The following is a 15,128-nucleotide window of genomic DNA, read 5'->3' on the forward strand; positions in this document are numbered from 1 at the left end:
AAATATCACCTTATACACCATAAATTTATAGATACTTTTGTCAATTATACCTCAACAAAGCTGGAAAAAAAGTGTTCTTAGGCTGACTAAAGAAGGGTTATTCAGAAATATGATAGTTAAAGGAAGGAAGGAAGGAAGGAAGGAAGGAAGGAAGGAAGGAAGGAAGCAAGGAAGGAAGGAAGGAAGGGCATGCCCTATATAGCATTTGGAGAAATTCAGATGGAAGAAAACCCATTCAAACTGCCCAAGCAATACTACTACCAGCACATTTTTGCTTAAGTGGCTCTCAGAAGCAGTGTTGACGTTACAGCAGATGAAGTTGGAATCTGTTTTTTCCTTAAGCAGGATTAGATCTTCCAGAAAATAGTTTGAAATTTTTATCTCTATAATTTTCTGAAAAACATTTTCAGAAATTTTTATAGTAGAATATATGTAGCACCATTTTAAAGAAATAATTTAAACTTCCTATTGTAAAATCAATGGAAACATGGATACTTAATCCAAATGTTCCTGATTTTTGCCAGAATCCAGGAATATGGATGAAATTATCACTCTTATTCTCTGCAGAAAATGAGACAAACATCTCCTTCAACAGAGGAATGCGACAACCATAAAAAACGATCTGACTCAGAAATCCTCGGCTGGATTTCAGAGACCTGCTATTGGGATGGATGCTAGCTGGGTAGCAGAGTGACTCATTCCAGACAGAGGTCATTTGGCACTGGATGGAGATGGGGCGAGACAGCCAAAGAGTGAGCCTGTGTGGAGATGCGCTGTGCTCCTGAGTCAGATCTCTCCTTCCCAGTCAAGCAGACACCAATGCTGGGCTGGCCTTCTCTGTGAGATGAGGAGAGATGGGCCACTAACAAAAAATTTACATGATTGAGGTTTTTCTTTGTTTCCGATGGAGCGGGTTCTTCGTCGCCTCTTTTTTTTGGGCGAAGGAGAGTTCATCAGGAATGGAAACTTCACAAGTCCTGCCCTGGCCATTGCTCTGGGAATGAGCAAGGGAGTTTACTAATCAGTTGCTTGGGCTCTCTTTCCTCTTTTATGAGACCGCGTGCTTTTCTCAGCAACACATCTTTCACCCCATTTTTATCCTTCCTGGGCCAGTGTGTGGACGTGGACTGTTCAGTAGAAAGGGTTAGTTTTTCCTTTAGACTTTATACTCTTACAAAAGCAAAAGCTAGTATCTTTAAGAAAGAAATGTTTTCTTTGCAGAAGATGAATTTGACTCTTAAAATGATTGTATTTATAACTACATAAATGAATGAGTATAGAAATTAAGTATTCAGTGAAAGGCATTAAATTAAATTTGAAAGTGTTTTTCTTTTTTCTTTTTTGTAGTATATTTGCCTTTATATTGCAAGGTGACCTGCAAACAGCAAATTGGGTTAAATTCTTCACCCTTCATGCTTAGCAACCTGTTTAGCATTTTTCCTTTTCACGTGGTCATTCTCTCACTACCCTCTAATTAATTTTATTTTTTCAATAGGGCTTTACCGGAAAAGATGGTGCAATGGGGCCCAGGGGTCCCCCTGGGCCACCGGTAAGAACAGGATTCGTTACCTTGCTGTCTTTCCACTTTGCTAGAGAAGAGCGTGGTAACCTGGCTCCTCTGCTGGGGGGTACACCATTTGGGTTGCTGTTTTGTTTTTATTTTCCTAAATCAAAATGGGCTAGACTGCAGCAGTTCTCAACCTGTGGGTCGCGACCCCTTTGGGGGTCGAACGACCCTTTCACAGGGGTCACCTAAGACCATCGGAAAACACATATGTAATTACATATTGTTTTTGTGATTATTCACTATGCTTTAATTATGTTCAATTTGTAACAATGAAATTGGGGGTCACCACAACATGAGGAACTGTATTAAAGGGTCTCGGCATTAGGAAGGTTGAGAACCACTGGGTTAGAGGAAACAGATGTGTTAAAATACAGTTCTGTTTTTTAATCAAGTTATATTTGAAAAATAGGAAAATATCCCTAAATAACTTGGTCACTAGCTATTAGTGCCTTAGTCCCCCCATCCCCACATTGAGTTGTGGCATTTTATGACCTGACTGGTTACTTCCTGTTATACAATTTTAAGGCTCTGTGGTCTATGATATTTGAGTTTTAAGGACATTTATTACTGCATAGTTATCAGTCATTCTGAGGAATTAAGTTTTATTCACGTAGGTCTTCTAATTAAGATCTTTGGGGAAAATACTAAAGCCAATGATTTGCAAGTGGCATCTGTTTGCCTGCCTCCAGTGAGATCACAGTTAAATTGTTTAAGATGATGGAGGTTTTCATGTATAATGGTAGGATATGAAGATTCAATAGCGTATGTTAAAATAATCCAATTTATTTCTAATATATATATATTCAGGTAAGGGGGAGTTTAACTGTATAGTAAACTTTCATCTAAAGTATTTACTACAGAGCTTAAAATTTGCATAATTGAGGAAGTAAAGGATTAATTATTTTACCAAATCTGATTATTTCATTTTAAGGAAATTTTAGGCTTTAGAACATAATGTATTGCTTAATAGGTATTATATACAAGGGTGGGTAAAAGTAGGTTTACAGTCATTCATACGGAAAAATACAATAATTAATAAGTAATGATACAAGAATAAATTGTTTCATATACTCAGAACTGAAAACCTACTTTTGCCCTACCCTGTATATTCTTTTTTGTTGTTGTGTTAATCCTCACCCAGAGATATTTTTCCATTGTTATTTAGAGAGTGGAAGGAAGAGACAGAGAGAGAAATATCGGTGTGAGAGAGACACATCTATTGGTTGCTTCCCGCACACGCCCCTACCAGGGCTGAGGATCAAGCCTGCAACCAAATACATGCCCTTGACTGGAATTGAACCTGGGACCCTTCCATCTGAGGGCTGACGCTCTATCCACTGAGCTAGGGCTCACCCTGTATATTCTACTAAAAGATGACTAATGTGTCTTGAAGCCGGGTTAAAAGAAACAGGGAGAAATTCTTATGGTTTTGATGGGGTGAAGGGTGCTGATGTGACAGAAGGAAGTGGAAATGTGGAGAATGCACCAAAGAAAAAGTGAATTTCTAGGCTGAGAGTGCAATTTCCAGCAGACAAGGGGAGACTCTGCCACAATGATGCCAAACTTAGCAAAAAACTGGCTACCTTCTTCATTTCTTTCCCAGCCAAAGTTTGCACTGCTGTCTTTTGATGGCTTGTCTGGTTATGTAATAGAAATACACTAAAAAACAGGAATTGCTTTCTGCAGCGTCACTTTGTACCAATTTACTGAGATCACAGTCTGTGAATTGTAAAACTGATATATATATATATATATATATATATATATATATATATATATATATCGCTTCTCGGCCTTTTGGCTAAGATCAAGTGTAGTATCTGTTCTTATCAGTTTAATATATATATATATATATATATATATATATATATATATATATATATATATTTCAAATGGCCTAAACATTTATTTTAGAACTATACAGTCAATAAAAATTGAATGGGAATTTTCAAGATTTGTTTCTCTTTGTGTCAACTTAAAGTTTGGTTTTCCTCTTCCTGAAAATGTGATTATATGCTGCTTCATTGAAAAGCTTTTAAAGCTGCCACTTTACTAGTTTACTTTAGATGGGATTTTAATTTCATCATATCATCCTCTTTCCCGACCTGCGTGTTGTAGGGAACCCCAGGCTCCCCAGGAGTCTCAGGACCCAGTGGGAAACCAGGCAAGCCCGGAGACCACGGCAGGCCAGTAAGTGGACCGCTTGCACGTCTGGAGTTATTTCACTGTTGCCTTCAATCATGAGGGCACCGAAAGGCTCCGGCATATGTATGTTATCTTTGCTGTGATGTGTTTGAAGCGTTTGTCGAAACCATGCCAAACCAGTGGAATTAACTTGGTCCTAGTTCTAAAGTTTTTCTCTCTGAGTTGGAATATTCTGGGATGAAAACTGTGGTTATAGGGTTTCTTTAAAAGGAGAAAGGGATGATGAGCCAAGACACATATTTCTGCACTGTATTAACACTTTAAGCTGGGTCAGCAGAATGATTCTCTTTATTTAGGAGTGCTGTGCTGCTTAACAGAGAAAAATACATGATGGTGGTGCATGGTGCTTCCACAGGGAGTGAGCGGATGTTACCCTGGGCAGTCTCATCCGCCAGGCCACTTGCTCTGTGCTCTTGAGGATGCTAAGAACATTAGGCCCAGAATTAAAAGCATTGATCGAATCTGCTATTTTACTTTTTTCTACTGCCCAATTTATGTCCGCTTTAACTTTCCTCTAGTCAGGTGTTTTGGTTAAAATAGCCATTGAGATGGTATTGTGCATACCATCTACTATACTTGGTATTAGTATCTCCAAAACTGAATTTGGCATCCTTTACATATCCAGAAGTATTTGTAATGGCTATTGGGCTTCACATACTTTACCAGTTCTTCCTTATTTTGCATGTGAATTGTGGATATATCTTGTCTAAATAGAATTCTGAAATATAAAAAAGTTACCCTAAAGATAATTGAGTCCAACTATTAGCTGCTCTCCAGACAGCACTTCTGTTTTCTTAAGTATTGTCCAACTGACAAAAACCTGAGTTTAAAAAACTTTTTTAATGCCATGCAAATTTAGGGTAGAATCTTTATGCGACATTGGTTGCTTTTTATGTTTACATACAATTAAACAAGCAACGTAAAGTTTAAAGGACTCCTGAAGTACTTTATAATCTGTGCGTACCCTAACATATGATCTTATTACTCTCTTTTCCTCAATGAATCATGGCAGAAACATCATAAGAGCAGTTTAAAGTACATGGAACTCTTCTGCCTATTCAGGGTTCCATTTTGTTTTGCTGTGACCGAAGAGTCTCACACAAGACTCTTCCTGATGCAACTGACGGCTGCCGCTGGAAACCTGAAGGAAACTGGCCCTTCCTTGACTTGAAATGTGACCTTAGATCCTGGCAATGACAATGACTTCCACACACCCTCTATACCAGAACAATCTCAGAGTGGCAGTGAATTAAAAAAGCCCAACACCACCAGGAACGATATCAAAATAGCAGTAAATGTAAAAAAAAAAAAATCCCTGAAATTTACATAAGGCTCCAAAGTCAATAATAATATGTTTCCATTAACAGTGTCTGGTACTTTTGGCAAAGGGAGAGCCCAACTCTAGTTTATCTTATGATTGTAACTTGTAACATTTATTTGGACCTTATTGACCTTTTTCTTTTAATTTTTCTTGTCCTTTAAGGTGGCAAGTTGCCTCTTCTTTTCTTATCTATTCTATCTTACCTTTCATTTCTATACACCAAAGTAGGTAGCAGAGGTGTTAGCAGAGACCTTGACTCAATTAGTTAGCTATTGTCAGTTATTTTCAACCTTTTTCATTTCATGGCGCATACCAACTAATTAGTAAAATTCTGACACACCAAAATATATAATTATTTTTTGCCGATCTGACAAAAAAACAACAACATAGGTATAATTTTGATTTATTCACACTGTATGGCTATTGTTATGATGGCTGTTGTCATTTTTTTTATTTGACAATCTAAGGGAAAAGAGATCAGTGTCCCTGACTACTCAGGTACTGCATAGTTTAAAAATTCTTGCAGCACACCAGTTATGTCATTAGCTGTTATAACCAGCTGATATCTTCCTGCTAACTTACAACACCTGATGTGGTACAGTGGATGTTTTCAAAAACTGCTTATGGACTATTTTTATTCATTTACTCAACACCTACTTGTTTAGTGCCTAAATGAGCTAGTCAGTGTCTTAGGGTCTGGGGATATAAGAGTAAACAAGACAAAATCCTTGCCCTCGTGGAGATTCTAGTGGGGGATATAGACCAAAAACATGTACATAAATATTTCTGGTGATGATGAGTGACGTGAAGAAAACAGACTGAGGGCTAGAGAGTAATTGTGATGGCAGGGAGGTGGCTATTTTAGACATAGTAGTCAGAGCCTGTTGGAGGCGGTGAAATGAATTGAGGAAGCAAGCTGTTTGAAGAGCTGTGGGAAGGGGGTTCCAGGCTCTAGGAACAGCATGAATAAAAGCCCCAAATGAAGAAGGAATCTGGTATATGAAAGGAACAGTGGAGAGCCCTGGGTACCCAAAATCAAGAGCGTGAAGGAGAGAGAAATGAAAGATCGTGTCAGAGAGCTGAGCAGAGGTGATTATGTGGATCATCTGGCCAATGAAAAGAAATTTTTTTATTCTGAGTGTCACAAGAGGTCCTTGGAGCCAAAAGAGTGACATTATCTTATTTTCCTTTTAAAAATGTCATTCTGGCTTCCGTGTGGAGAATAGGCTCTCGGAGGGTAATCCAGGAAGCAGGAAGACCAGTTAGGAGGATATTGGAGTCATCCAGGCAAAAGTATGGGAGACTGTAAGATGTGGTTTGGTTTGGGATATATTAACTGACGATCAGATTTTTCAATAGTTCAGATGTTCCTTCTATGACAGCAGTTGGCAGCCTGGAAGTTCATTACTAAAACACAAAAACTTCTTGCACTATAAGGAAAACTTTCCCAGGATCCTCTCATGGCCCATGAGAGGCCTGACAGAGCAGGGACAAATATTCTGTAGTTGTGTTTGGATGTGGGACCACCATTTGGATTGAATTATCTAATAAGGGAGACATGTGGTTCCTTTTATACTCAATGCACACAAAAAACCACTGGAAGTAGTTATATGTTTAGTTAGGGAATTGACAAAAGCTCAATAGTTCTTACTGGAACTGAATCAAGATGAATGTCATGGAGAATCCACAATAACCAGCTAAGTTACCCAGCTATGGTGATATAAAAGAAAATATAATGGTACAAGAGCAATTTTCACATGCATTTCAGTTCCAGGCCTGTATTGTGAATGGCATCATAAAATGTATGCATAGTTCATCACTTTTAAATTGTTATCCTCAAATTCACATCTCAGCACTCTTTCGGAGGTCATATGCTTCCCAGAGAAGGAGGTGAGAGAGGGAATTAGATTGCTTTTATAGACGAGACAATGTGAATAACATTGATGCGACTGTGGTGTCATTTTGCTAATTCATTAGAAAGCAGATCTTCATCATGTTTGTTCATGAATCATTTTAGATCATGTTTGTCACTTTCTAATACATGAAATTCCTGCATTTTAGGGTGCCTCTGGATTGAAAGGAGAGAAAGGCGATAGAGTATGTATTTCTTAAAATTTGATGTACATTTATTTTGTGTGTAAAACATTGAAGTCTGAAACTATAGAAATAATATGCTAATGATTCTCGTTGATTTAATTAACAAGGGAGACATCGCTTCTCAGAACATGATGCGGGCAGTTGCAAGACAAGTCTGTGAACAATTGATAAATGGTAAATTTCTTTCTTTTTAATGTATGAAAAATTTTTATTTAATTGCAGGAAAATGCAAAGTTTAAGTCATAAATTTTCTAAGATGTACACTTCTATTTCATTTTTGATGATCTCTCTCTCTTTTTTTTTTTTTTTATACATTGTCAATTTTGTAGCTGGTTAGTGATATTTTAATGATTGTCCTGAAGATAAAATAATAACTTAAGGTAAAATAAAGGCAGTTATCCTTACATTTGGTTTGATACAAAAGTCACATTTTAAAGGGGCTTTTTCAATTTCCATATGGTAGGATTTTTAGTGATCTTCATCCATCTGGACATATCTGGAAGCAGCAGCGATTGGATCTTTCAAGTTAAAACCTTTAAGTTGTTGTATGACTTTAAGGAAGGAGGCCCACCCACCCAGACCAGTTTAATCATAGAAAGTCCATCTTGGTGGGGACATTTTAGTATTGCCTCCTTACTTTTTACAGACTCTTTCTTCATATTCCAGGAGGCCTATTAAGTTTATTCATAAAGTTCAGTGCCTGAACACCAAGTGTGGCCTTGAACTCGGGTTCCCTCTGTCAGAAGTTTTAATCGCTGTATCTTGAAGTGCTGCCCTGGGGACACCTGCAGTAGAGGCACCTATGTTGCTTTTAGAAGCCAGGGTTGCTGGGCCAGACTCTAAACCTGGTGAATCATTGTCTTTGAAGATGAGGCCCAGAAATCTGTATTTTTCAACATATCCAACAGGCAACTTCAGTTTACACTAAATCCTAATGATCATTGCCTTGTGTGCACACAATTATGGCATCATTTCTTACTTTAAAAATGTTTTTCTTTTGAGTGACATTGTCGGGCAAATTTCAGGGGTTTCTATCAGAGCCATAGTAAGCTTCCACAACTCATTTTTCTTTATAGTAAGCCTGGTGGCCTACTTGGTTGGTATTTTGTGGAGACAATTATTTATCAGAGATCAGTTTGTCCTTGGTGGCTGGAGAGTTTTATTTTTAGGGTTCAGGTTGGAATGCCTCCTGGACAGGGGAGGGATAGAGATGTCTTTCACTAGATACTAAGAGAAAACAATCTCGCCCTCTCATCTCTCCCTTATTAGGGTTCTTACTAACAAGTGTTATTTCTATTCATAGGTCAGATGAACAGATTCAATCAAATGCTAAATCAGATTCCAAATGATTACCACTCCAATCGGAACCAGCCCGGCCCACCAGGTCCTCCAGGTCCCCCGGGCAGCGCAGGAGCCAGGGGAGAACCCGGACCTGGGGGGCGACCAGGCTTCCCGGGCACGCCGGGCATGCAGGGTCCCCCGGGGGAACGAGGTAGGTGTATCTGGCTGCAGCATGAGCATAAAGGAAGGAACTACACGTGTAGGACCCTGGGGATGTTAAAAAGTGCATAGAAGACTGAACTTGGCAACAGTTTGAACAGTCCCAGAAGAGCTATGGTCCCTGAACTGTCTTGTTTAGGTGGCTACAAGCCACAGAGCCCCATATCTTAGGATCTTAGTAAAGATCATGTGAATTTCTGGTTGTTGTTAATGGGAAAAACCTGTATCTTGGCAAACTAAATCAGGCACTAGAAGCTTATTAATTGTTGTGACTGGCAAGAGTTGGGCAGCAACTGAATGTACAGTTTTAGATCCAATTTTTTTGTTGTTGTTCTTTTATTCAGAGCCTGGCACTGGTCTTACGTGTTTGTTTCACTTTAATTTTATGATAGATAAGTGTCATTGGAGGAAAAGAAGAAAAGTAGTCTTATCTGAATCCAGATGTTTCAGGATTTTGGGTACTGATTTTGTCAAAGTTGCAGTTAACATTCCGTAGAAAACCTAGATATTTCTGTAATTCTGATGGCTCGGATGTTGCATGAATAGGGCTGCTAAAGATAAGATATTTTTCAATGAGCTGTAACTCTTTATTTGATTTATGTTTGTAACAATTGTTTCTAAAAATATATATTAGATGTGTTTGTTTTCTTCAAATAATTTTTCCCCTGACATGTAGCCACATTTGTTTCCTGGCCATGAGTCTGGAATTACACAAATGTCTAGAAAGAATCTGGCTTAAAGAGTGAACTTCTGTGAAAAATTGGGTTGTGCTTTCACTGAGGGAAGTCAATGACTTGAATCAGGTAATACCAGTTAAAAGGAAGACTGCATGTTTCCTGATCATTTTCCTCCTCTGCTTTATCTTTTTGTCCTTCCTTAGGTTTGCCAGGAGAGAAAGGCGAAAGGGGTATTGGGTCTCCAGGGGCTCGAGGTCCGCCTGGCCCCCCAGGTAGGTCTGCTGGTACATAAAATAATACAGTGTAACTACTGGGAGAGCAGACAGCCCCCTGCCCCCGAAGAGATTCACAACCTCATCATGTTAGCTTCAGGCATGGCTATCATCATGGTATTTTCATACTTTAGCAAGAAGTTGAACTCGTATAACCTCCTCATTTTTATGTTCTCTTTGCTCAAAAAATGTTTGCATGTGTTCTCTTAAGCATTCACTGTCACTTTAATATGTGAAGGATTAAGTTTCAGTGACACAGAGGGTTGCTGTTTTCTTTTTTATGCAATTCTTAATTTGTTTTGTTTGGCCTCATAGCTTTTAAGAATGGTATCACTTCCTGTTTTTTTCTAGTATTCTTCAAGATGTTGCTAGTAGACTAAAAAAAAAGTATTCTCACTAAAAAGTTGGAGAGAGACATCACCAGATTTCACTTACAGGTTCTTTATTGACGCTTTGGAAAGAAATAGTTATCTAGTTGTTTTATGCATTTCTTTTACTGGGTTGAAAATGAATTTTTTTATTCATGATAGTGTCCATGAGACCCTTGTAACCCAAGGTCAACCCTAGTGAATATATTTAGGTTTATGTTAGCTGTAAGTACCACTCGATGTAGACATGACATTGCCTCACATAGTTCAGAGGTATGGAGCAGGTACTTCCGTGTTTTCCCGGCAGTCTAATGTGGCTAATAGAGCCATTTCCTTCAGGTGGTCTTATCTCTGTGAGAGTAGGAGCAAGCAGAGAACTCATTGATATCTTTAGTTGGGCTTTATTCTTGCTCAGTCCGTTTTCTTGGAATGAAATCATTGAAGTAGTTAGATTTCTGTCTTTAACTCTTATGAATCACTGGTAAGAAATTTCCAGACTTAGGTTCATATTGGTGATTTTGTAAGGAAATATTTTCTTACCATACAGTAGGGAGCCGCCTAGTCTTGAGGCAGTGGAGGGGCCAAAGTATTGCTGACGGCCTCAGGAGATGTATTTAACAAAAGGAGAAAAATATTTGTTTCAACCCACACTAGGTCCACAAGGAGAATCCAGAACGGGTCCACCAGGGTCCACAGGTTCCAGAGGTCCCCCAGGCCCCCCTGGTCGTCCTGGAAACTCAGGTATCCGAGGACCCCCAGGTCCTCCTGGATACTGTGACTCATCCCAGTGTGCCAGCATCCCATACAACGGGCAAGGCTATCCAGGTATGTGGTTGTCATTGTAGGAACCCAAATTCACCTGAATAAAGAACCCTTATAGAAATGAAGTGCCGTAGGATTGAAGGAAGATTGATTTGAGTATTTCTTGAAGATAGCAAGCAACTCTTCCAGTTGTATGTTTTGATTATGTAGTAATATTGTTCTCAAAGCATACACCATTACTTCACTGTTAGGAGTTAAATAACTATTTTCTCTCCCTTCCAATATTTCTGCAATTACCAAGTCACATAATAAAACTCTCCTTATTTCCCCTAGAAGCTCAAAGAATGCTACCAATTGACTTTTTTCTTCCTAACCTAAAGATTGGGAACAGTGATTTGTTGAATAAAATTGTAGAATGCTAAGAATACACACACACACACACACACACACACACACACACACACACATATATATTTGTTTTGGGAATCTAATGTGTAGGCAAACTAGCATTTGATAACATGATGCAGACAACTGACAATAGTTCACTCACATTGTAGAAATAATATTTATAAGATCTGGAATGTAATTTTTAAAAAGAGTTAGTAATGAAATTCCAGTGTTTCAATTCTCTTATGTCTGATTTTGGGACTGTGGGGACAGGGGACAGACATATGCTGATCTGGAAGTAAGAAAGTCATGCTGTGGTCAGTGGTGACCTTTTCATCAGTGCACCCTCAAGCATCTTGCAAGTTTTAAAAATGATACTGCTGTTTGATATGATTGGCTACTAGCAAATAGTGCATGAGTAGTTGAATATCTAAATATCTATATATCTATATATTTATGTGAGAACTTACATCTGGCCAAAGTTATAATTAATCTTAATGTACATTTCTCATACAACCCATTCACAAAATTATAATGTAATATGTTATAAAATAAATTTAAATTACCTCTGCCTTATGGTATGTACAAATAACTGGAAATATATGGATATATATGTATATATACTTTAACCATTACATACTTAGATGGATGTGTATATATGTTTTTTGCATAGTAATTCAACTTTTAAAACTATCATCTTTGACCTGTTTCAGGTTCCGGCTAACATTTTCTAAGTCGCCAGTGCTGCTTACAGTTTGAATACATGAAAATCCTGTTTCTGAGATGTTTGCGCACATGCTTATTAGGAAATGAGTCTGTATGGAAATCTCACCACAGATATGGTTAATGAACCGGGTCAACATCATAAAGGAGGGTGGAGACTCTATACTAACTTGAATGCAACAAAAGCAGTGGTGTTAGTCTATACGCCTGATGCATTTCAGTAATAATGTAGAAAATATTATTAAAAAAAAAGTTGAAACATACAGCCATGAGGAGCCTCGACTGTGAAAGAGGCGCATAATAAAACTACTAACCAGCGGAGACCGTGCCATTTCGAGAAAAACAATTAACCTGGTTACAGAGAAATGTCTGATGTAAATAATAAACTAATTGTGGCTTGTACATGATTTGTATGTGATCCTGTCCACTAAAATCACTTAACAATTCTACAGTAAGCTTCTGCACCCAAGCCTGCTGCCTGCTCTGTGCCGGAATAACACCGAATGGAATCTCCTCCTCTGTCTTGCTTGTTGGCGATGTGTCTGATTCAGGGCATGCAACTCATTAGTACTGTTCTTTGTACATGTAATCTCATTTGGGTTTTGTCCTTGCCATTTTCAAACCAAAGTTCTCTAGTCACTTCTTTTCTTCCTGTTTCGCTGTAGCCACTGGTGTTCCTCGCCCACCAGCTGTAACTCAGTCTGTGGGGGAGACAGCCACAGAAATTGTCATGTACTGTATATTACCTGGTGATAGCTGATTTTCACCTGCAGAGTTCAGTTTCTAGGAGCCAACAATACGTCCCCTCACCTCCTCACCTTTCCAAACTGTTCTCTGAACTGAGGAGTTGAAGTCATGAACAGGTACTTGGGGATTTGCGAAAATCCTACCCAGGTTCTGCGTTTACAGTTCTTTGGCCCAGTCTGACCCTTCCCAGGTATTTGTGCAATGATTGTATCTACTGCTGGATCTTTGAAGGTTTTTTTTTTTTTTTAAGTCCGTCACTTTATTTGAGCATCACCAAATTCTCTATGCAAATGTTAGTAATCAGAACATTGTAATTTATATATTTATAGTTAGGAGATTAAGACTGGAGTGCCATCGCCTCGGGTGATGGTTTAGCTTTTGCTGTGTCTGTACCTCCCAAATCATAACTGTAATGTTGAATCGGACAGAGCCATACGTGCCCGAGGGCGGGGCGTACCTGCCTGAGCGCGAGCCCTTCATCGTGCCGGTGGAGCCGGAGCGGACTGAGGAGTACGAGGACTACGGCGCCGACGAGCCTGCCCATGAGCACCCTCCCCACGCGCGCTGGCGGCGCGCCCTGCCCCGCGGCCTGGGGCCGCGAACCTGAGACGGCGCCCAGGGAGGCCAGGCTGGGGGAGGTGTTGAGATGATCATTTACAGGTCAAATAGAGCAGTGCACACCGTATCTGCGATGTTTCTTCCGGCGATGCTTCGTCCAAGAGTCCCCCTTTTTACTGTAGAGAACCTGGTTTCTGCAGGAAGCCTAGCCCGCCGCGCGCGCCGTCTGTAGGCGTCTTTGCTTTCGCCCTGAAATGCTTGCAAAATACTCTGTTCGCAAAAGCTGCAAGGAGAGAACGTGCCTGGTGCCTTTCGTTAGCACAGCGGGCAGCCTCAGTGAAACTCTTAGGTTAAACAGTGAGTCCTGGGACCCAGAACTACTGTGTATTTCGAGAGGGCAGTTTATTTTTTCCAGTACTTATTTGCAATTCAATTACACCACGATTCAAGGAATGCCCCTCCTAAACCAAAAAGGAGGGAAAGGTCAACTGCATCGCAAGTATTTATCTTCCTCTTCTAGCTTCTGTCACACATTATGGCATAGAATGCTCGTATACATCTCCTCTAACAACCACAAACCTTAAGCCATGTAGCTGAAGTGATTGTATCAACTGGATACAACTTCATATTGCCTTAAACCTCCTTGTTGTAGACACACTAACATTTATGCCAAATTGCAGATTATTCTGCAGAGATGGAATTGCATGTTTGTGTTGTATATTTAGTATGAACTTTTTTTTTTCCAGAACATGTTTCTTAGTTATCAAAAGCAGTTGGAAATGTTTGCAAGACTATGAACATAGAATTGCTGCTTTTATATTTTAACTGCAGATTGTGAATTTCACTGCCTTATATTATTTATTTCTGAAACAAAAGAGGCATTTTTCAATAAAACTACTGAAAATTTGACATGGTCTGTTTTTTTCTTTGAATGGCCTTTTGGACTGTTCAGGCAGTTGTTACAACAAACAAGTTTATATCCTTGGATACGGTTACAGATCTTGCTAATATATTAAATTATGCTAAATAACTTTAGATTTTTAATGATATGATGAAGTCATAGAAAGAGAGTGGTGAGAACCTCAAAAAGCCAAGCTGATTCCAAAGGCTCTGTTAGGAATGTAGAGGATGTGTGGGTTGGTGGAAAAACAACTGGGTATCCTAGGAGACCCCAAACAGCCAAAGAACTTTTAACAAGCCACATGATTTAGTATGCATTTAATCACTTTCCTATACCATACTTTACCCAGTAGCATGTTTAATTGCAAAATGGAAAATTCCTTAATGGAAATTTTTACATTGAATACCTTCCTTTTACACTTTTACAAATGCAAATAACATCATTCTAAATATCAAAGAAAATAATGTAAGAACCAACACCAATTGGAGAGAGGTAGTGATAGAAAATTTTCCACAGAGCAAAACATCTGAGTTAAATACTTTCTGGCAACCAAGATCAAAAGGAATAGATAATAAATGAATGTACTGTGTTCACCAGGTATCCAGCAGATTGCTAAATTCATAGTATTCATCTGTAATCCCCAATATCTATATTTTTAAGGTTAGAAGAGACCATTGAGATCATTCCAGTTCAATTCTTTGCTTTATGCAGGAAGAAGCAGACTCAGCTAAGTACTGTAGCATCAGAACAAGACTAAACTTCTAGGTCTTGTGGTTCTTAACCCTGTTTTATCATTAGATACTCTCCTCCACCCCCTCTCCTTCTCTTTTCCTGGGAACACTTACTCCCTGGGTAGGAGCTTTCAAACTTCAAAGTTCTACGAATTTATTTTCTTTATTTTCTGACTCATTTGGGTTTCTGATGCTCCTTGATGAAGAGCCTCTGTATCAGGAGCATGAAGATGGGTTCAGTTCCTGGTCACTGACTCAGCTGGGTTCCAAGGCCATAGAGATTTGAGGCACAAAGGAATTCCATCTTCTTTC

At 39.0% G+C, this 15,128-nt stretch overlaps 1 protein-coding gene and 1 pseudogene across 3 annotated transcripts in view; both read left to right on the plus strand.

The window, feature by feature from the left end:
• The window catches only part of COL12A1 (collagen type XII alpha 1 chain), a 111,077-nt gene extending 96,984 nt beyond the window's left edge, over positions 1-14,093 (plus strand). For 2 of the 3 annotated variants that reach the window (XM_059701166.1, XM_059701168.1), the window contains 8 exons: positions 1,496-1,549; positions 3,686-3,757; positions 7,155-7,190; positions 7,298-7,364; positions 8,494-8,682; positions 9,571-9,639; positions 10,662-10,832; positions 13,055-14,093. In XM_059701166.1, coding sequence (XP_059557149.1) covers positions 1,496-1,549; positions 3,686-3,757; positions 7,155-7,190; positions 7,298-7,364; positions 8,494-8,682; positions 9,571-9,639; positions 10,662-10,832; positions 13,055-13,233 — 837 coding nt within the window. In that variant the 3' untranslated portion in view covers positions 13,234-14,093. Of the gene's footprint in view, positions 1-1,495; positions 1,550-3,685; positions 3,758-7,154; positions 7,191-7,297; positions 7,365-8,493; positions 8,683-9,570; positions 9,640-10,661; positions 10,833-11,869; positions 12,927-13,054 lie in introns of those variants that run through there. The other variant, XM_059701167.1, reaches the window with a different exon arrangement.
• LOC132237859 (U2 spliceosomal RNA) lies at positions 3,349-3,439 on the plus strand (annotated as a pseudogene).
• Positions 14,094-15,128: the final 1,035 nt, after the last annotated feature.

Source organism: Myotis daubentonii, chromosome 6, assembly GCF_963259705.1.
Source record: "Myotis daubentonii chromosome 6, mMyoDau2.1, whole genome shotgun sequence".
NCBI lineage: Eukaryota > Metazoa > Chordata > Mammalia > Chiroptera > Vespertilionidae > Myotis > Myotis daubentonii.